Consider the following 21,945-nt stretch of genomic DNA (forward strand, 5'->3'; position numbering starts at 1 on the left):
AAAATAAATATTTTTATGAAAATATATATTGGTAATGAATAAAATCAGTTTAATCAAACAAAACTGAGTGCTACCTTTATCTGAAAATCTCCAAACAAAAATACGGTTGGAACTAGGTCTTCTCCTGTTCTTCGTAAAACCTTTTTTAAATCACTTCTCCACTCAGAAACTGAGTAAGACTTGGTGACATTAACTTGAAATAATTCATAATCTGCCATAAATGCAGCAATTCTCGTAGAAGATTGTCGTCCACTGCCACCGATACCTATAAAAGTTAAAAAACAATTTCTTTAGGAAGTACAAAACATTTCCAACGAAAGTATATTTCTAATTACCAACAAGCAATGCATGTCCATTTGGTTGTTTTAAAATTCTGGTAATGCGACTAATATGTTCAATCGCGAATTGAAACATCACCAAGTCCATGGGAGCTTTAGAAATTGTGTTGTAATCATCAAGGTAACGTTCAATTGTTGTTGTCAGTGCTGAAATTATAAAAAAGTATTAATTAAGGTAACAAATAGAATTTTACCCTGCATGTTGCATCCAGGTTAAAATTGCACAACATAAAGTGCTTGTTAAACTAGAAGGATAATAGTTAATTTGATTTTGTTTTTTTAACCAATTTTTTATTGATATTAATATACAAAAATTTTTTCCAACGCAAAAATCAACATCTTTGTTGTTAATCACTAGTGGTTTTTCCTTACGTGGAAGTTTAGCTAACCTTTTATATCTGTCACTTCATCATACAATCGTTCACTTTCACCACCCTCAATCTTTGGTGACATATAATCACCATAAAACACAGATCGAATGTGGCCGTCGGTAATATCACTGCGTTTATTTTTATTTGTAACAAGATGTTGGAAAATGGTGTTCATTTTCTCTTTGAAGTGCATCGTTGTAGCAATCTAAAATCCCAAACAGTAAAAGATTTATTAAATATGATATTTACATTTGCATCTTCACTTACTTTAACAATACCAAAGAAAGTATTTCTGTCTTCATCATCAACCAAACGATCATAAAATACCCGGTAAACTTCATGAACCCACAGACGACAAATTTTTAAAGCTCCACTGACACCTTCTGGACAACTGTCACTCCTAAACATTAAAACTCCCTGCAATTTAAGTTACAGTTATTAGGAAATCACTCACCATTCAACTTTTACATCGCAGAAAGGGATAAGGAAAACAGTATGAACTTTATGAAAAAAATACGAATAAAAGTGATAAAAATCAATGGTGTAAGGGGGAGGATTATTGATTTATGTATTTAACAGTTTGAAATTATTATTTTTTGATTGTTGTCAAACTCTACTTAATTTGCTGCAATACTTTCCTACCTGGATAACTCTTGCATAGTCTCGTAAATTAAATATATAATGAGATTTTGATGGAGTTGGAAGGAATCTTGATATTGCTTGCATATAAACATCTGTTGTTGCCCATATTATAATACGACCAAATCGTCGTAGAGCATTATCAAAACCACTGAACAAATTAAAATAATTTTATACACAACAAATACCATGGCACAGTGGGTTACTAAAAAACAAAAGACAATTGTTTCTTATCTTTAATTTGTTATACAAAAAATGTACTTACCGACTGAAATGTAAATCTAACAGTGGTTGGAATATTGTCTTCATGGTGTCTTCATCAAATTCATGAATACTTAGCACATTGAAGTGACGTAAAAATCTCTCTGTTATTACATTGCGACCACCACCAGGTGGTGCCATAGCACATACCATTAAAATATCGACAACATTAATTTGGCTTGTGTCCTAAAACATGTATATATATTATTACGTTTAAAATCCAACCATGCAATAAACCACACAACAAACTTTTTTATTAAACCAATGTCCGTGATCAATCCATTGACGTAACAATTCTATAGGTGGTTGTGCTCCATATCGTTCCTTTGCAGGCATATTAACATCATCCACAAAAACTATCATTCGCTTACCAGCACTTGGTCCATATGTGTATTTGTGACGCCTGAAAAACAAAACAAACTTCTAAATAACTGTTTATGTTTGTAATATCCTATAAACAAATTACCTGTCTAGCTTTGATAAAATCATGTCTTGAGTTTGACTTGCACTGGTTTGTGCAGAGAAATTTATGTTGTTTATTGCATAGAGTTTCTTTGGGAGACTTCTCAAGTAATTGTTGGTAATAGCTGATTTTCCTGTTCCGGTTGGCCCAACAAATAGTAGTTGTTTGTTTTGGTTGATAAACTTTTGAAGAAAGAAGTGTTGTCTGTAGGTATCCACTGTTTCTATGATCACATTACTAAGCTGTGGAAGTGTTGAAACATTTACATAAAGTGTTTTAAATATTTAGTTGCGTCTTGGAAATGAAAAGAAATATGAATTAACTCACAAAATGTATATGTTGATAGCACTAATAAACACACATGAAACATGATGTACGAAAAACACTGCTAAATGGACTTATTCCTTTCTGTTAAGATATCTATACTATATATCATAGAGGCTGGATAAAAAAAATTAATTATTAAATAGTTATATTTAATAAAACAGTAAAGTTTTAAAATTTAAAAACACTTTTAACACCCTTAACAGGACATACCAAGCCATTCAACCATCAAGTAATAGAGCTAATGAAATGCTGTATTAACATGTGTAACAAATTGCTCACATTTGTACGCTCATTAAGCTCAGATTTTTTGGTCAAGTTTTCCCATCTATGCCACGAGCCGTAGTTTTGTTTCATATACACATAATCATACACACTTCCACGCTTCGGTATCATTAGATTTCGAGATATACGAAGTTCCCGGGGTCTGGGGTGTCCCGACTTGCTCCCATCTGTGTCTAACAGCTCACGGAAAAAGTCACTGAATCTGATGATTATATAGAATTACATGTTAAATACTATTAAGTTGGTCTCTGGTCAATATTAGTTTATGATTCTATCTAATCTTCCATACTCCATGTATTACAATAGATAGAATCTCCAATGAACGGTCATGTGTGTTACAACCTTATTAAAAATGCTAAAGGGTAAAATAATACTTACTTATTAGCTGGTGGTAAAACAGAAAGATATATAGAATTATAAACACCTAAAAATATTGCGCCGATTGCGATCAATGGTTTCCAATGCTTCGGCCCAAATTGCAAATGGTCTTTATTAATTACTTGCTACCTTGTTAATTACTTTTATTATTTTATAACCTTTCTCTTGAATTTCCATCTACACATGCTGAGATTGACCACACAATTGCAAAAAGGAAATGAGCAATAACCATATTTCCCCGTTCTTCAATTGCCTGTTTGATCAATAAAATGTGTTTTTTTAAACTTTATTGATAAATGTGTTTTAGCGCAGACTGTACAGCCACTAAGAGAAAACTGTTTTAGTCAATTTACACAAAATAAATAATATATATAGTGTGTATAAACAGAATCAATTAAAAAAACACTTTTGTTGTTTTTTTAAAAATAGGATTACACAATATAATTTAATACTTTTATTGACTTTAACCTTTAAATCTGAAGCAGAAAGTCTTCCTTCAGGAGCTTCATCTGTCACAGTTGTCGAGATACTTTCAGTATCATCGTCCTCCCATGTTTCAAGCACGCTGCTTGCAAGTAAAACAAAAATAAAAACCGAAGTCATCGATTAAACTATTTAATATACCCAAGTTCATTTAGAAGACAAGAATAAAGTTTGAGGAGGTTGATGGTCATGTGCATGGATGACAACCGAAGAATATGATGACAACTCCGCAAAACAAAATGAATGCATGGTGGAAGCTTAAAAAACAGTTACAAACGTGTAAGCAAAATGCATGAATGTTTAATGAACGTCACGAAAATATGCTTATGAAGGGATTTGTATGATATTAATTTCAATGCAGGCTACCAAAATAAAAAAAACACCACAACATAGAGGTTTATGAACACTTATCAAAATGATAAAATAAAAAATTTACCACTTAATTTTTTATACTGTTTACTGAAAGTTGGACAATATTAACTGTTCAGTGGCATGGAACAGTTGGTTAGCGCATACCTTTAAACTAACCGAAAGGTTATGGGTTCAAGGCTTTTCGCTGCTACTATTGTTGGAGTTATATATTATATAGGTACAACACAAAATTGCTTAACTTACGAGCCAGTTAAAAAGCATGCGGATGTTATCTTTTTGTTGTTTGGTTAAATATTCTGGCAATGAAGTCTGCAACCATGATGTCACAAGAGCAGTGCTTCCAAGTTCATCTGGATCCATGTATATCATTCCACACCTATACTCACAAACGTGTATAAATGAGATTTGAAAGTATCTCACAACGAGTATCTCACAACACAATCTTATGTTGATTCAATTTTCCTGCCACACTACCATAGAAAGGGGAACAAAAAACCAAGCGTAGCAATTTAAACCCTCATTTTATAGACTTTACCTGCTGACAGTTGCTGGAGAAGCTTGTTCCAAGTTTTCTACCTCAAACATCATATTTTGCCTAGAATCCATTGCAATTATTTCACCACTCATCAGACAAAGCTAAAAATAAAATTTAAACGATCAAAAAACACAAACATAATTTGCCGTCACCCAACCTTTTTGTTATCATCAAGTACAGTGTTTAAGTTTTCCACCCACACAGCATCAACTGGACCATCAAATATCAACCACTTTCTGTTTTCATCCGTGCTATTCGCATGTGCTCGGAAAGTTGTTGCAAGAACACCTAAGTAAGATTTAATAGTTAGTGGTCATTTTGTTGGTTAGTAAATTTAACAACAATAATTAAAAACATAAAAGATAAAAATGTGGCGCATAAAAACAAAATAAAAGGAACTGATGAGAAGTTGAGTACTCTGGCACATTAGTTAGTTTCTGCCTTTAGCCCAGATGATATTGGATGCTTGAGAATGCTATTACTGTGACTCTGTAATCATATGTCAATGTGCAAAACATTTGCTTTTAATCAAAAGTGGTCCTTCATGGATTGTCAGGCAGACATTAAAAATAATCCCAGCCAAACACAAAGTTACTTAATATGTGGTAATTCGTAAGCGAGCACAAGGTTTATAAGTATGTGTTATGTGCCTACTGACTGCCATGACCCCGCTTTTCGAAAATTACGATCATTAGGGTCGTAAACTGAAGATAAATTGTACCCTTTTGCAAAAGTTATAAATTTTTTACAGTCCACCCAAAACTGTTATTGCAAGATGTATGTAAACATGCTCACATAGCTGTAATGAGACACATTTTAGAGGATTCAACAATGAACTGAAATCCCGATATGTATAAAATTAGTTTATTCGAACATTCTACAGTACATGGTATCACTTTACCAAATAAATTAAAAACAGTAAATGCAATATTTCATATTGTAGCATATTACAGTTCATTTAAACAAGTGTATATGGTAAAGTTGGACTATCTACTATAATTTTAAACCCCAAAATATCACACCGAAACAATATTTATAATGGAAATAGAAATGATTATCTATCATATCATTCAACTCGTCAATAATAAATGAAAGTTATTGTGTTTCTTGGGTCACAATAACGAAGAATAAGGGATTTTCCAAAGCAAAAAGACAGGTAGTAACGGTAAAACAATAGTTGTTAAAACACGCTTATTATACAAAGAAAGAAATTTTTTATAAAACGCGTGACCGTTACACCCTACAGACAATACAATATAAATTAATTAAACAATATCTTAATTGTAAGAGAAGTGTGCATAAGGACACAGCCCGTACATTACTGCATCTAAATGTTAATTATAAAATTTTTTTTTTTTAATTTTGTTTTATAGACTTTTTTAAAACTGACTTACAAACGTTGTTGCTTGACATATTATTAAACAATAATTATAATAAAAGGTCACTTGTTTTACCTGCATTCCAGTCGAGGAACGGTAAAAATAAAGTTAAAGCTTTATAGACTTTTATTATGGCAATTTTATTTTCAATAAGAAATAAATACCTGAAATTGTCTACTATTAAGCAACATAAGTAATAGTATGTTATAAAACATTAAACCAGAAAATGCAAACAAGTTGCAGTATCTATTTTCTTGTATAAATGCTAGCTAAATACAATAGTTCTGATCCAATTCCACTTCAGTGAAGCACTAGTTCTCACAGCATAAACTTAACTAAATGAATGACAATTACGTATCCTTATATGTTTGATTTTAATATTTTTTTTTTTTTTGAATCTTGGTTTATCTTTTATGTATTAGCAGGAATTCTAATATGGTGTTCTGTTTCATACATCAACGACCTGTATAGAGGCCTGCCTTTAAGTTACCACCCAATTTAATTAATAAGTTTCATTTGGAGGAGATTTGCTATTTTTGTAGTGAATTGCTGATGTTTTTAGATAACCTATAAGCTACCCCTGGGTTGAAGAACCCCTAGCAGCGAACCCAGACGCACTAAAAACACATAAGAATGGCATTATTTGGTTATATGTTTATATTTTTCATCAACCAAAATAATAACTTGCCGCAGTAAAAACAGCTTTGCCATTCTGGCTTGGCTGATTCCACAAAACTATATTTATTTTAAATTTCCACTTTTTTTATTTCTTTTTAATTAAACTTCTAATTTAAATAGCTTGTTACCTATAAATGTGAATGGTACCTTTAGGTCACATTAAAGCAACTCTATCTTTATACAAACTTTGATCTTTTTGTTGGTATAGAATAAAATACATCTCGTAAGACAAACACTGTATTAACTGTCTGGTGCAATCTTGGGGAATTTAGAAGCGGTGCTGCCCCTAGCTGTTTGAGGATTTTAACTAAACTACATACATTGACAAAACTAGGTATACATCATCTGTCTTTCTGTTCCGTGTCGGAAACATTACGTTTACCTGTTAGAAATAAGACAAACTGTTTCACGAAAATCAGTTTATATAAACTTCTCGGCAACATCAATCTATAGGTATATGCGCATGACCGGGGAGTCCGCATATAAATACAAAATAGCTCTGGTTGAATGAATGGATAAATGCAACTTACTTTATCCTTGCGTGTTCGGAACGAAAGTCGTTATAACACGGGTGTCCATACACCTCGTGCCATTTACGAGCTACCGTGCATGTTACTTTGTGAATCATAATATTTTTGGATATTTTTATTTTTTCATGAATGGCTGATAATTTCTGCAACCCATTAGTGACCACTGGGTTGAAGCAATTGCGGTTAAGTGTCTTGCCCAAGAGCACATGCGCGCACAATGATATAGCACCGACGAGCCTTGAACCCTTTACCTCTCGGTTGCAGGTCGGCATGCACACTTGACATTTTTTGGTGCTTAAACACTCGAATTTTACCAAACCTTATACAGTGAGTATCAATGCGGCCTAATAAACATTTTAAGCCAACCAGCAAATGCTAAAGGCATTGTGCTGCGTTGCGTACAATCATTAGTTAACTTACCGTCCGACCATTCATGAGACACCGGATCGAAGCTTCCGTATAACTGAGCCATCGTTACAGCCTTCGGATTAATAACCTTGATTTGAACCTATACATACATATATTATATATATATTGTACACGTGAAACCAGCGCCGTTTTGTTATTGAAAGTTTATAATTTATTTCGTAACGTGACTGGAACTTCTTTGTCAAGTGCTTATTCATGTATATTAGGCAATGGGAAATGGCGCAATAATCACGAATTTCATTCTGTGACACCTTGAAAAACATTTTACATTATAAGAGGTATATATGATTTATATTGCACTTCCCGCCATTTCTACACAGATGCTGGTTGCGCACTCAACCGAGTTCTAGTGACTTTACGGGAAATTATAAATAACATTACTATATAGTAGATAGGGTTAAACGAGACCCTTAAGCACATTTTGCCCAAAACTTCCAGTCTCAAAAAATGCAGTAATCGCCTAAATCGCCGCGCACTTTGTTGGGCCGTGGGAATACTGTCGAATAATATTGTAACATTTCTTATTTTGTCCATCATCAAATGGGTAACAGTAAAAGTAGATTTACAAAAAGTTCCGTCTTTACCCGAATCACGGCTTCTCCCACCCTACTATATCGTCCAGGATTCGGTGATGGTTAGGCTTTAATAACAATTAATTTCATGAATTGGTTATTAAGTACTTACGGCATGTTCGTCCACCTCATCCAGGACAGAAATCTCACCAAGAGCTGCATTGAGCACACGATATGCACTCGTCTTTCCCGCCAGTGCCTTACCCACCACCATGTAACCATGTCGAACTTTCATCATCTCATACAGCTGGAAAACTTTTTCTATGAACCACGGGTTGGGCTGCAATTATTAACCGACGTTTAGAAAACTGATGAAAGATAAATCACGAGCTAACACAAGTTACTTGTAAATTCATTGCAGTAACATTTCTCCGTATCGCTTTGTCCAGTATCCCGTGTTCGTGTTTTAAAAGTTTTACACCAGGAAACAAGTCGGAAATTATACCATGGAAGAGAGGAATGTCATGTGAGAGAAATTTAGGAAGATTGACATCAGTGATGGCTTTCAACATCAGTTCGTCCTCTCGATGATCAATATGCGTCAATTTCAGATTGCCTAGTAAACCACATAATAATACGTTATTTGTCATCAGCTTTTGTTCACAGTATCGTAGGCTATTAGAATAGCCCGATATTTTTTAATATATAGTAGGATGGGGGAAGACGGGACACATTCAGCACACAATGTCCTAAAGTTCTGATCGTGTTTTAAACAATTAACAACGGTCTACGGGTGTCGGGAGGATGTTGTTATATAGTTTTTGAATATTCTTTATTTATTATCAACTGGGCCGATAAAGAATCGAAAGGTGTTCCATCTTCCCCAGCCCTATATATATAATTAACCTGCAGTAGTTAGTACTGATTTTACAGCTCGCATTCCGTAATCATAATGATGCTGTGATGAAAGTTGTTCCGAACACAGTCGGTAAGTTGCCACTATTTTAGTTGCCAGTGTTCGGGCCGCCAAGAAACCCATCGAGTAAAGTGAGATTTCAGCAATCAGTGCGTAATCCGGAACCATCATCGCGACCGTGCGAAAAAGAACTTTTAGATTGTCCGGCAGTTCGGCCCTTCCTAAAGTTCACAATGAATAAAAATCGACACGTTACACGTAAGTTTTTTGTTGCTTGTTACAATAGCTTACCTGCATACCCAGGATTCATAGTGATAAATATAGTGCAAGACGGATCCAACGAAATTTCGGTTCCTTCAAACACAAATTCACTAACTTGATCAGCAACAGCTCGTTGAATGGTTTGTATTTGTTGTGCGACAACTGAGAGAACCTGTTAACAAACTAATTGTATTAGAAGTTTAATGTTCGAAACTACAAAACCATTTTAGCCAGGTATTACTCTTTTTTATTACTCGTGGTCGATGAATTGTAGGTCATAATATATTATGCGCGGCGTGAGCCAAACATCATGTTCCTTCGCAATACACGTAGTATTGGTAATTTTATTCATAACGATGTTGTCTATTCTCAATATCGTACATGTATGTTGAAACACACGACATTACAATGCGATGGCAGCATACATCGCTTGAAAATTAAATCAGAGTATTTTATATGCTGTTATCGCAGGGAGAGTTTAGTTTCCATTATTAAACGCATGTGCCGCGTGATGATATAGTAGGGTGGGGGAAATGGGACACCTTTGGCAGGTTGAAAATGTGTCCCATCTCCCCGCCCCCCACCCTACTATATAACAAGTTTGCGTTATTAACCGCATGCGCCGCGTGATGATACTGATATAACAACCTTACCGAGACGCGGCTGCGACTTGCCTTATGACACATAAGCATATGCCACTTGTAATTAAAACACGAATCACTATACGAAAATATAACTACGTCACGGATCAACGGAGTAACCGGATGATATCACCTTTGTACATAAATGAAATAAGTTTCTATAACATCTAAATATACAGTAACTGGGTGCGTTAGAGTCGGAATATCAAAAAAATAAGTAAGTTGATTGTTAAAGAAAACATCATGCGGAAATGTTGGATTCAGGTGATAACGGTTTCCCATTTTACCCCACAGTACTGTACCTCTTTAATCTTATGCGTGCACACATTTACAATATAAATACACCAGGGGATATTATATATATACACAGCAAATAGTCGATCAGGTCTCATGAGTTTATTTTTTTCATTGGACCATTCCGACAAAATCACATAACATGTGTGTAATAGCGTGGATAGGAGATTATGTACAAATATGGTTATCGTTTAATCATGCATTTCTTAATACGTAACAATTGGAATTAGAAATAGTAATGCGTAATACATGAGTCGTATTCCGGCCTTTGACAAAACAATTAGTCTTTCAAAAAGCGAGACAAGCGTATCAGAGAAATTTATCTGCAGAAAGTCTTGGTAAATTGCTAAATATTCAAAGATGAAAACGTTTCTTGCTGTGGTTGTGAGTTTAGTTGTAATACATTGTTCTCTCGCTGCAAACTTTACGAATCACTATGTCAACTGTGGAGTAGACTGTCTTCAAAGATTTCTTGAATGTAATATCGAAGGTAACAAAGAAACAGGAATAAAATGTGCCAAACCCAATGAAACATTTATAGAAACGTTCTTTGGTGGTACATGTCCAGATGAGGCACATTGGATATTTTCAGCGGTATGTACAAAGCATTTAAAATCCAGTTAAAACTATCTATACTTTAATATTACTCCAAAGAGGTCATAAATATACTGTTTAGCCGGCTATAAAGGTGTCTAAGAAGCGATGTAAACATGTTTACCCTATATTACTTCTTCGGCCTACTATATAGAGAAACCGTACTGCTTCCTATAACGCGCAAGTTGTTTAACAGATTCTTATAAGCAGCTTCGTTTATCTAGACACTGTCGTCATTACCGAAAAGTCGAATATAGTTAAAGTATGTATCTCCGCCGAAATAAAATTATGTTTGGATGATTGTCTCTATTGGGGTAATACGGGACATGGAGTAAGACGGGACAGTTTAAAATCATTGTTATTTTTGATTAATAAAATAATTCATTAATAGGGAAACGCGTAAATGTAAATACCACGAAATAATACTGTACGCTTTGAAAATCTAGTTTAAACATTTTTTTCTTTCTCTACTGCTTTAGTTTTTATCATGTTATCCGCATTGTATTATTATGTAAAGAATTGCCATTGTTCGAACGATAATGGGTATTGTTAGAATCCGAACAACTTTGGTATTACTATTTCACATTTTGCACAGGCTACCCCTCATAAACTATCTTTAGATAGTGATTAAATTTCAACCTTTTTTGGGGGAAACAAATATTGAACGAAAAATAAATCCATCAAAATTTTACAATAAAACTATAGGCCCACACAATACAATGTGGGGAAGAGTGGACAACACAATTGGGAATTTATGTATTCATAGTTTCCTGTACCTTGTAGTTAACCCACCGAGGGTATTCTTTTGCTGTTTTAATTTTTAATTTAGGACATGTTGACCTCTGTCCATTTTTCTCAAGGATAGTACAGGTCTTTACTATGATTTAACGAGCACTTAAAAATAGCAACTTACTATTTTGCAGTAATCCGGTTTGACACGCATTTTATAAAGTCGTAATAATACTATATCGAATAATTCTGTAACATTATTTTTTTGATTATCATTAAATGTGGGTCTGTAAAAAAATGAAAAAAGTCTCGTCTACAAAAGTGTGCCATCTTCTCCCGTCCAAGTATATTTATATATAGTAGGGTGGTGGAAGATAGGATCTTTTCATTCTATATTCTCGTCTTATTTAGTAGTAAACGAAGAAATTTCAAAGAATTATGAAACTGTTCCCTCACGACTCCCATAGACCATTGTTAATTGTTTAAAACACAATCAAGATATTTGGACATTATGTCCTTAAGGTGGTCCGATTTGGTAGTAAACGAAGAACAGTTACAAAATGTATCCACACGGCTTAAATCGACCGTTGTTAATTGAATACAACAGGATCACGCTGTTGAAATATAATCTGCTAAAGATGTCCCGTTCTCCCCCACCATGATGTATTCGTTCAACATCGAATTTTAAAACATTAGTGACGGTCTTTGCTGAGCGCTTTGTTGGGCCGTGAAAAGGCTTTCGATTTATACTGTAACTGTAACATTTGTTTTTTCTGTCCTCAAACGGGCACCTATAGGCGGAATTTAAAAAACAAACCGTCCTATTTGCCAAATCCCGTCTTCCCCTACCCTACTATATAACAGTGAACGTTTTGCGTAATATTAAAAAAATACAGGGTTAAGAACTCCTTTGTTCAAAATACGTACGCCCCAAAGTTAGTAGGTACGTCCAATCCCAAGACAGTTTTTCCCACGCAATCTGATTTTAACCTTGTTACAGATCAACCAACAATGTAGTGGGAATTGCTACGATGCCACAATTGAGGCAAATTACACATGTTCTGTATCGAATAGCACTATTAAAGTTGCTAAATCGCGCTGTTATAACCAAAACTGTTCTGGAATATGGCTTGAGATAAATTCAACAAGTTGTAATGCCAACTGCGGCGGCGGAGCTCAAATAAAAACTAGAAGATGCTTTGACAAGAACGGTATGTCTATATATTATGTTAACAGACATAAATAACGAACAGGCATAATGGCTAACATTTTGTTTTGTTCCATGCAAGGAAACATTACGAAGAGTTCATACAATTGTCAAGGAACAAACGGCGATAAGACGACACAGTTAGTAAATGTGGTCACCTGCAATACTCATGAATGCCCGGGAAACAATTATACAACAACAATCAAACCAAGTCCCTTAAGTGATAGTCTACCCATGTATATATACATTATAATAGGCTGTGGTGCAGCTTTCTTATTAATTGTAGTGGTAATTGTAGTTTGCATAATATGTTCAAAACGCAAACCAAGCAAACCTCAACCACACAAAACAAAACAGTTTGATACTGTTCTAACAAATGAACACGGTTCACTATCGTCACATGAAACAAAACCTGAACCACTCAAAACCAGTCCACACGATTTTGATCAAAACAGGTGATGAATATTATTAAGATTTGTACTGATTAGAATAACTAACACTAATTAGTTTTATAATTTATAGGAAGAGTGAAAAGGAAACATTGGAAAGTGGTACAAACGGTAATGTGCACACAGGGTATATGCGGGCTATAATACTCGCTAATGTGTTATTAGAATAATAATTTCTTGCTAATAATGAAGGCAGTTTATTTAATGACCAGTGTTAACCTAAATTAAGTTATTTAAAGTGGTATTAAGGAAAATATTATTCGTTTTGTATCTTCACATTATCTATAGGTGTGAACTTTCAAATGCTGTTTTACAAAGATAAAAGTAATAATCGTAATTTACATTTATAGCAACAGATTGTGAAAGTGGTGGAGTGGTTATAGATAATGATGTGATATCTTACATCACAATGCATAGCCTTCGAAAATCAATACCGGAACCCGATTGGATACCAAGTGTTGAACTATATGGGTAAGAAAATAATTACCCGACGTTATTTATGTAATTCGTTATACGATAATCTTCATATTCATTTTTTTTCAGCAAAGGCGACAACCTAGTCGCATCTTCAGCAACTGATTCTGAATCGTGGGGTAAGAAACTTCTGGGTCAAACATCACAAAGAAAAATTTAAATTTAATAAAAGTCGTAAAACCTTAAACACGAACCTACACATTTTGTGTGTAACTGCGGTAGATAATATATGATAGGGCGGGGGAAGATGGGACACTTTTAGTTCTATATTCTCGTCTTAATCAGTAGTAAACAAAGAAAATTCAAAGAATTATAAAACTGTGCCCCTCACGACTCCCATAGGCCTTTGTTAATTGTTTAAAACACAATCAAGATATTTGGATATTATGTCCTAAAGGTGTCCCATCTTTCCCATCCTACTATAAATAAAGTAGTCAAGCGATTTAATGTCACAAAGTGACAGCTTGTTGTATAAAACCACGTATTCTGCTTATGCACCAAATGAAGGGGAGAAATAGTAAATGTTTTAATCACACTAATTATTATAAAGAATCTGAGTCGAACGATGAAAAGGAAGGAAACCCGAATATAAAGCGTGAAAGAACCCGCAAGGTTCGGAAAAGCAAGAAGACAAGAAGAACTTTGAAACAAGTCCCCACAGATATGGATAAACAATACGACGTGCCAAACGTGTTTCCAAGTATACCCGACATATATGCAGTTAAAACTGAGGTAAGATTTTATTGACTGAAATACCCAGAGTTAGTAAACACTTTAGAAATATCCAATTCTGACTATGTCGGAACATTTGACTACGTCGGGACAAGTGAAATGTATAAGTTGCTATTTACTTCTATAGGTGAACAATACTACACCAGAAGGCTCCGATTCTGCTTACGATAGTTTAAACAACATCCCAAAACAACGTTTTACGTCAAGACCTTCACCCGTGCCGAGAACCAGTCGTATTCGCCACAATAAAATAACATTGTGAGCAAAATTAATTCAAGCAAACAAATTTCCCACCAAGCCAAGCAATTAAACTTTCATAAAAAAAAAACTTTTTTTTAAGTTTGTTTAAAACGAAATTCAGCGCGATATAGTTGAACCATATTTCTTTAGATGTTTACTGTAATAGCAAACACTTGCAACATTGTCTTTGATTATCTGTTTAATAATTTTACATCGCGCCTGACTTAATTTTAAATCGCGCATGACTGGAGTACTTGCATGCGCCGCACGCGCACACATTGCACACGTTATAAGTAAAACTCCTAAACATGGTTATTGGTAATATTAGGACAACTAACCTCCAGATCGATACGGTTAAATTCATCAAAGCATGCCCATGCACCAGATTGCGCTAATCCCTTGAAAAACTTCCCCATGGCTTTGTAATCTAAACCATCTGAACAGTTGAATACAACGCATTGCTTAGCTACAGCTTTGGCCAAATCTTTGCAAGTCTCAGTTTTACCCGTCCCAGCTGGACCTTCCGGAGCCCCACCCAGGTTTAATTGCAGTGCACCCATCAATGTCCTAATTATTGAAATATTTTTCGCGCTTAATTGTAAATAAATCGTGTTTCGAGCTTACACAAGTTTGTTATATTGTTGGGAAATATAATAAACATAGATTACAAATCGATCTGTAAAACCAATTTGTTACTTGCTTAAAAAGATAAATATTGAAGAACTAACCGGTAACAACGTTCAGTTAGTGGAGTTATGACCAGTCGTCCAGTATTGCCAAGATATTCGTAATCATACGGGACAGTTGTAGAAATCATTCTGACAATAACAGCCGAATTTTCCCAGTAATATCTCATTTGCGAAATCCATTGAAAATCACGAACGTCACTTACATTGTCTTCGGATAATTGGGCAACAACATCTCGGGCTAAAATGCAACAAGTTCAACATCACGCGCCTTTTTAAGCTTTGTTGTTTAGTTTTAATGATTCTACTGCATTTGTCTTAAGATAATGTGTATGATAAGGTTGTGGTACGGAATATAATGCGGTGTAATGTTACCGTATATGTACAATAGAAATTACCGTGCACATCTATAGTCACTAAAGCACCCAGAGTGACTCGATCCATATTACTGAGCGAACCACGAACCAACTGAATTATATCATCGATGTGACTTCTGCAAACACTTAAGTATTTTTCCAAACCTCCTTCTTTTATAGCCTGCATAACGAATATAAATCAAACATTACAACTTTTTTATGTCGCACACAAATACGCTCAGTATATTTAACATTATATACAAAAAGTAGATCTTACCGCTGACTGTGGGTCCAGCTGATAATGGCTTACTTTACTGTGAGAGATATGACGTCACACAGGAAAAGAAAGCCATAAAGAGCCTAAACACCCAATACTGGTAAAGATGCGTGTTTTTGTTATCCTTTTCTTTGATTTGTAAAATCATCATGTCGTGTATTGCGCAGATTTGAGCAAACATATTTACCTGTGTAACTTCGGCGGTCCAATATATTATGCTTGTAGCTAAAACAATTTGACCAGGCCATCGCAAACACCAGTGTTTAAACGGCATTTTTGGAAACGCATCGACCGCTCGTGACATCGATTCGTTAATACTAAGTTTCATTCCTTGTTCAACCTGTAAAATCATGCTATTTACGTAAATAGTTCAGGCTGTATTATGATTACATAACCATGTATACATTGGTTACATGAACTACGTGTTATTTATATCAGATTCGTTGAAAGTGCCAACCTCCAGGCATGGCAACATACTGTGTGTACTGCATTAATATACACACAGGAATGTAAAAGCCATAGCTAGAACAGAGCATTACTGGATAAATAACACTTTGATTGAAAACTCAAGCTTCTAACCTGTAAGAGCCATTTTTCCACAAGGCCACCTGCCTCGCAAGGGATAATCGGATGAACAAGTTCCACTTGCTCCCCTTCGGCTGATTGCATTGCAACAATACGCTTGCTGTCAGTGAAAACCAAACACGCAATTCCTTCAAAACATTTCTTGAGATGAGGTTGCACTCTGAGTGGATCTCGTGTTTCTGACAATATTTCTAACAGTTCATCGTTGGACAGAAAGAAAAATCTTTAGAAAAAAAGTTATTGTTAGGATATTAAACACATGGTACAAATAGAAGAAAATTGTTGTAACCTTGGAAAGTAAATTCTTTTCTTTTCTAAATATTCGTTTAGTCCGTTTTGTATATTTTCCAATAGAGATTCGGAGCTTTGAAGTTTTTTTAACATTCCCTGTTCAGAAAGTACAACCATAGCTTTTGTGTTCTTTGCTGCGCGGGTCATTATTTCTTTGTAATCCGTGTCGACCTAATACGAATGAAACTTGTAAAGACGGCATAGAAGCTTATAAAAATAACATCTGCAATATGTTTACTTGTGTAAAAAGTTTCCCTTGCACAGGTATTTGATTGCGAATGTCTTCAGATCCAAATATAGGTTCCAAATACAACCATGCTGATTGAACTACAAGCCAACTTTCAATGATGTCTCGGGCTTTTTGCTGTAAAAAGTTGTTATAACGACTGTCGCTACTATGTCGCGTGGGGATAAAAATGTTACATTTATTCATAACATGAGCTATTAAATCTTGCAATTTAATCTTCATATGTTAATTACCAGAGCATTCTCCCATGATGCAATTTCATCAACGAACGGCTCGATGAAAGGCGATCCTTTCATTGTGTGAGTTTTCACGATATGGTCGTCTAAAAGCATTTGAATATCATCAACGGAAGAAAGGATTTTAAGATTTGAATCCCTGTACGGTACAAGCACGAAATCCACTGTGTCCCAATCCTTCTTCATTCTTGTCAAAGCCTATTTCAAATATAAACACATAAACGTTTAGTAAAAGCTGAACAAACATATATTTTACTTATACCTTTTCCAAAGCATATTCTTTTCTCGCTTGGTTACTTATATGAGTAAGATCATCAAGATGGCGTTCCAACTTTAATTTAAGAATTTCGCTTAATGGAGTGTTGGGTTTGGGAGCCATGTCGAATCCGATCTAACAAATTTTGATGAAATTCAAAATCATTTACTATGTAAAAGTTAAAAATAGTACAATCTTACGCATAATAATCGCTCGCTAAATATTTAAATTTAATGCATAACTGTATTTATATCATACCCGTTCCGACATTAATTCCCAATGCCTCGTCTTGATACCAGGGTTGCACATTGCATTTATGATCGGCATGTTTAATCGAAATTTTTCAAGTTTGTTTTTAATTGTCGCAGCTGCTTTTAATGGACCCATGAGATCGGGATGTTGAAATCGTTTCGTTAACTTGTAACTTGTTTTCCACAGATCTTGTATCTACAGAACTCAAAGATAAAAAATGTAAATCAATATGAGAAGTGCCGAAACGACATGCGGATTTTATAAATGCGTCTCAAACTCACCGTTTCGTCGACGACTTCTGCATTTACTTCAAGTAATGGACCATTCAGCCACTTATCATGCATGCTATTAAACGCAACAACGTTTTTCCAGAGCTTTTCAAATGGTTCCTTTTTAACAATAAGTTCTTGTATTTGAGGATACGGACTGACGTGTCCGACGTCTAGCAAAATTTCTTCTTTGTTTATTTGTTGCTTCTGAAAATAAAATCTTGGCTAAACAGATGTAACGAGAGCTATATATAAAGCAGGGTTGGAAAGACGGAACTCGGAGCGATACGAAACTTATTTTTAGTTTTTTCAGGAACCCATTTAAATAAAAACAAAAAAAAGTTGTAGTATTTATCGACAGTATTCTCACTAATGCCAATTGTTTCTACAATAATAGGTAAGTTGTTAAACACTATATAGTAGGGTGGAGGAAGATGGGACACCTTTCAATCTATTTTCTTTTCCAATTGGGTAGTAAACAAACATTTAACGATTTTTTTATAAAACTTTATCCTCACGGCTCCCATAGACCGTTGTTAATTGTTTAAAACACGATCAGGATATTTAGTTATTATGTGTCAAAGGTGTCCCATCTTCCCCCACCCTACTATAGCAGTTGGAAAGAAAATGAATGTTTAAATTTAATTTTCAAAGCGTACAATATTATTATTTGTATTAGTTATTTGCGTGTATTCCTAATAAAGAATTCTCTTTTTTTAAATCAAAATTAACACCGATTTTAAACTGTCCCGTCTTACCAGGCCAGTTTTCGAAATTCTATGACTACACCTGGTGTGCGAAACGTTAAAAACTCCTGGTGTGTTTCAATATATATTTCTTTGAGTTGCTGTTGTCAATCAATAAAGGTATGATAGTACTAATTCGTGGTATCGCCCTAAACCAAATCATATATGTTTTGATTCTGTAAATATTAGGCAATATAGCCTTAAAGGGTCCCGTCTTACCCCACTCTATTATATTTGTTATTATATAAGTTCCCAAACATATGAATGTTTAAATTATACCTCTTCAATAAATCCTGTGATTTTTTCTTGAATTTTATTTAAAGCATCCACATAACGTTGTGCTTCTCCCATTCTTTCCTTCCGTTGAAAATCCCGAACAATTTCAGCGACATCCTGAATTCGTGTTTCCAATCCACGCTGCCATGTGTTTAACTTGCTCACCTTTAAATCATGTTCTTTCTGCAAGCGCTGTTCACTTTAAATAAGAGTCCGTGTTTAATCGAAAGTTTTTTGACCTCTTAAATTATTGTGCAATCGATTTTTTTAATACCTGTTCCGTATAATAGGAATAATTCGTTCAGGCCATGAAAACGTATTATCATTAAGCAACACATCTTCTTTTGATAAAATCGCATATTCCATGAGAAAGAGAAGATTGCTCGATGCAACGTCGAGCTTTTCTTTCATCTTCACCATTTCTGTTAAAGCTAAGCCATCCACGTATTCTTGCAATTCCACCAGACCAACAGTGCTGTAAAAAGATTATATTATTTCAATCTGGTAAAGAAAGTATATTTTCCCTGTATTTACCTTATAACGTGGGATGTAATTCGTTTCACTATTCCATCATATGTGGAACATATTGAACGGTTAAATCGACGTGATATATTTACAACTGTGTTTATCATCATTGTTTGTAGGTGATGGCTTCTGTTAAGTAACCACTGTAGACAAATGTGAATCGGTTGATTAAATCGAGCGTTCTTTTAGACTACTATGTACTTAATATAATATGTTTATACCTGATTTAATTCTTTGCAGTCGAGAAGGAAAAGATGCATCGGGATGTAAACAGGTAAACTTCCGATGCTGCTCGACATTGAACGCAGTTTTTCCAACTCTTTGACATAACTTCGTAGCGGGGGCTCTCTTTCCAAAAAACTCGCTACTTTGCTATCAGTTTGTGATTTTAACAAATGATTGTAGGTTGGTTCATATACGGCGCGATATCTGCAAATAAAAAATTAAAAAGGTGGCAACAAGTTTTTATAAACTATCATTATAGTTATAGGGTGGGGGAAGACGGAACACATGATATCCAAATAACCTAATCGTGTTTTAAACAATTACCAAAGGTCTATATTAAAGTCGCGAGGATACGGTTTTATAATTCTCTGAATGTTCTTTGTTTACCACCAAATGGAACGGAAAAACAGAATAAAAATATGACCCATCTCCCCCACCCTACTACATATAGTATAATTAGGCACGATATGACATTGTCAGTTTCTCGTATTTCCCAGTTGTGTTTTTATAATAATTAACAACGTTCTTTTAGAGTCGCGTAAATTCTGTAAATGTTCTTTATTAATTGGGACGAGATTACAGTATAAAAGTGTCCTATCTTACCCTATTCTACCATAATATTGACAGTCACCTGATGGGGCCGTGGCAATTAATTTGCGCGATGTCATTTATACGTTGTTTAGCGACTCGGACAATCTCATCATCAACTTGTACAGATGAAATATAAGATACTTCGAGAGTTTTTACTGGTTGAAATAGTAGTTGTTCGACTTTAGGTAGTTGTTGTACACTCTTCAACAAAAATATCGAGTTAACATAAAAATGAACATTATAACACACACACTACTCACAATAACTATACTGTCTAAAGCCTGATGGATCTTGCTTATAATTTCTTTAAAACTTGGTTTAAAGGTCGTTGATGTGTGTTCCATATCTGCCAGCTGTAAAATTATTGATGTAATGAAAACTAAAAATAAAACGTTTGTTATAACGAACCATAAAGAATTTAATCGGGTGTGGCATCGTGGGAAGATTAAATCCACTTTCTTCATAACTCGCATCGTACTTATTCCCGCATCTGTAATATAATTATTAAATATAAGCATTGTAGTAAGTCAAATATAATTAACTTGCCTGTAATGTTCAAACAAACGTATTACGTCATGGATGGAGCTTCGAACAAGTTCTCTGATGATATTTGACATCAGAGTGGAAAGACAACCGAAAAAATGGTCCATTCCATTCATTCTATTCCCCTGTGATTTATTTTTATAACAGTTTATTTTTGTCCAGACATTTAAAAACAGCAGTTCATTTCAACCTGGTCATAATTACTCGCTGCCGATTCAACTTCCGGTTTGTTGTCTTGCACAATATCAGCACATTCTTGCAACCAAACAACGCGTAAATGTTCAGCTGCATTATTACACGAGATTTGAAATTCTTTGACGAATTCTTCGATTGTGAACGGCATTCTTGGATACAGTTTATCAATATTCACAAGGCGAAAGTCGTCATACCTGATACAATGTAAAATCTAAGTTAAAGCACACCGAAGTCACTTTTATTAATAGTTTTACGCTTGTCATTACCTAGAAGCTGAATCTAATAATACAGTTTTCGTAAAATTGATATTTTTTGATGTAGGGTTATATTTAAATCGATATTCTGCGTTATAGCATATTTCTCATTTGTTCCAGGTTAAATCGAAATGTCAATTATGTATTCTTTATTTCTGCTTACTTGACTTTCCAATTTTGTAATATCTTCAAGTTCACAGGGTGGTTTATGAAAAGTTGATTTCTTATTTGACCTCGGGCTCGTTTTAAAAATTCATACCAAGGATATCGCCACCTACCGGTAGCTTGCTTCGGCTGCAAATGCAGAAAACTCCTCGGTTTTTAACTTTATACAAAATATTGCAACGTATGTATATTACTGTGGGGGAAGACAGGACACTTTTAGTACATTATATCCAAATATCTCGATCGTGTTTTAAACAGTTAACAACAGTCTGTATAGGAGTCGTGAGATAAGATTTTATACTTTTTTGAATGTTGTTTGTTTACTACCAGATGGGAAGAGAAAATAGAACGTAAAGGTGTTTCATGTCCTCCACCCTACCATACATTCGTATAAATTGCTTTAAAATATAAAAATAATAATACTTAAAAATTATGTATTATGGATTTACTGGTATT

At 34.5% G+C, this 21,945-nt stretch overlaps 2 protein-coding genes and 2 non-coding genes across 6 annotated transcripts in view; 1 reads left to right on the plus strand and 3 right to left on the minus strand.

Moving 5' to 3' along the window:
* LOC100181862 (dynein heavy chain 3, axonemal) overlaps positions 1-21,945 on the minus strand; it is a 32,930-nt gene that overhangs the window by 10,799 nt on the left and 186 nt on the right. For 2 of the 3 annotated variants that reach the window (XM_026838795.1, XM_026838793.1), the window contains exons 2-42: positions 21,488-21,618; positions 21,066-21,264; positions 20,879-21,000; positions 20,741-20,822; positions 20,593-20,685; positions 20,373-20,533; positions 19,738-19,945; positions 19,526-19,659; positions 19,266-19,466; positions 18,995-19,190; positions 17,982-18,176; positions 17,707-17,895; positions 17,455-17,583; positions 17,190-17,390; positions 16,948-17,073; positions 16,708-16,880; positions 16,413-16,641; positions 16,021-16,173; positions 15,599-15,737; positions 15,243-15,441; positions 14,853-15,081; positions 9,185-9,326; positions 8,884-9,114; positions 8,382-8,593; positions 8,150-8,317; positions 7,457-7,544; positions 4,607-4,737; positions 4,450-4,550; positions 4,158-4,290; positions 3,684-3,799; positions 3,528-3,627; positions 3,218-3,312; positions 2,679-2,883; positions 2,076-2,314; positions 1,859-2,012; positions 1,614-1,795; positions 1,352-1,499; positions 977-1,126; positions 728-914; positions 336-485; positions 75-265 (exon numbers count right to left, since the gene is read on the minus strand). In XM_026838795.1, coding sequence (XP_026694596.1) covers positions 75-265; positions 336-485; positions 728-914; positions 977-1,126; positions 1,352-1,499; positions 1,614-1,795; positions 1,859-2,012; positions 2,076-2,314; positions 2,679-2,883; positions 3,218-3,312; positions 3,528-3,627; positions 3,684-3,799; positions 4,158-4,290; positions 4,450-4,550; positions 4,607-4,737; positions 7,457-7,544; positions 8,150-8,317; positions 8,382-8,593; positions 8,884-9,114; positions 9,185-9,326; positions 14,853-15,081; positions 15,243-15,441; positions 15,599-15,737; positions 16,021-16,173; positions 16,413-16,641; positions 16,708-16,880; positions 16,948-17,073; positions 17,190-17,390; positions 17,455-17,583; positions 17,707-17,895; positions 17,982-18,176; positions 18,995-19,190; positions 19,266-19,466; positions 19,526-19,659; positions 19,738-19,945; positions 20,373-20,533; positions 20,593-20,685; positions 20,741-20,822; positions 20,879-21,000; positions 21,066-21,264; positions 21,488-21,618 — 6,612 coding nt within the window. The remainder of the gene's footprint in view (positions 1-74; positions 266-335; positions 486-727; positions 915-976; positions 1,127-1,351; positions 1,500-1,613; positions 1,796-1,858; positions 2,013-2,075; positions 2,315-2,678; positions 2,884-3,217; positions 3,313-3,527; positions 3,628-3,683; positions 3,800-4,157; positions 4,291-4,449; positions 4,551-4,606; positions 4,738-7,456; positions 7,545-8,149; positions 8,318-8,381; positions 8,594-8,883; positions 9,115-9,184; positions 9,327-14,852; positions 15,082-15,242; positions 15,442-15,598; positions 15,738-16,020; positions 16,174-16,412; positions 16,642-16,707; positions 16,881-16,947; positions 17,074-17,189; positions 17,391-17,454; positions 17,584-17,706; positions 17,896-17,981; positions 18,177-18,994; positions 19,191-19,265; positions 19,467-19,525; positions 19,660-19,737; positions 19,946-20,372; positions 20,534-20,592; positions 20,686-20,740; positions 20,823-20,878; positions 21,001-21,065; positions 21,265-21,487; positions 21,619-21,945) is intronic. The other variant, XM_026838794.1, reaches the window with a different exon arrangement.
* On the plus strand, positions 9,334-14,774 carry LOC108950348. Its single transcript, XM_018815886.2, has 8 exons — positions 9,334-10,683; positions 12,413-12,623; positions 12,702-13,074; positions 13,142-13,179; positions 13,419-13,539; positions 13,612-13,661; positions 14,093-14,274; positions 14,402-14,774. Exons 1-8 carry the CDS (start codon positions 10,450-10,452, stop codon positions 14,534-14,536), a joined length of 1,344 nt encoding a protein of 447 aa, XP_018671431.1. The 5' UTR covers positions 9,334-10,449; the 3' UTR covers positions 14,537-14,774.
* Positions 15,854-15,910, minus strand: mir135 (microRNA 135). The gene has a single exon (NR_034332.1). It is a non-coding gene; the product is annotated as a microRNA 135 (primary transcript).
* Positions 16,298-16,354, minus strand: mir132-2 (microRNA 132-2). The gene has a single exon (NR_034340.1). It is a non-coding gene; the product is annotated as a microRNA 132-2 (primary transcript).

The sequence above is a fragment of the Ciona intestinalis genome, unplaced genomic scaffold, assembly GCF_000224145.3.
Source record: "Ciona intestinalis unplaced genomic scaffold, KH HT000116.2, whole genome shotgun sequence".
Classification (NCBI taxonomy): Eukaryota; Metazoa; Chordata; class Ascidiacea; order Phlebobranchia; family Cionidae; genus Ciona; species Ciona intestinalis.

Excerpts from the sequence above, each read along its gene's own strand:
- LOC108950348 (XM_018815886.2), top strand. The coding sequence starts at position 10,450 with ATGAAAACGTTTCTTGCTGTGGTTGTGAGTTTAGTTGTAATACATTGT. Across the intron at positions 13,180-13,418 it reads ATTGGAAAGTGGTACAAACG|CAACAGATTGTGAAAGTGGT; the intron begins GTAATGTGCACA and ends TTACATTTATAG. Across the intron at positions 13,540-13,611 it reads CCAAGTGTTGAACTATATGG|CAAAGGCGACAACCTAGTCG; the intron begins GTAAGAAAATAA and ends ATTTTTTTTCAG.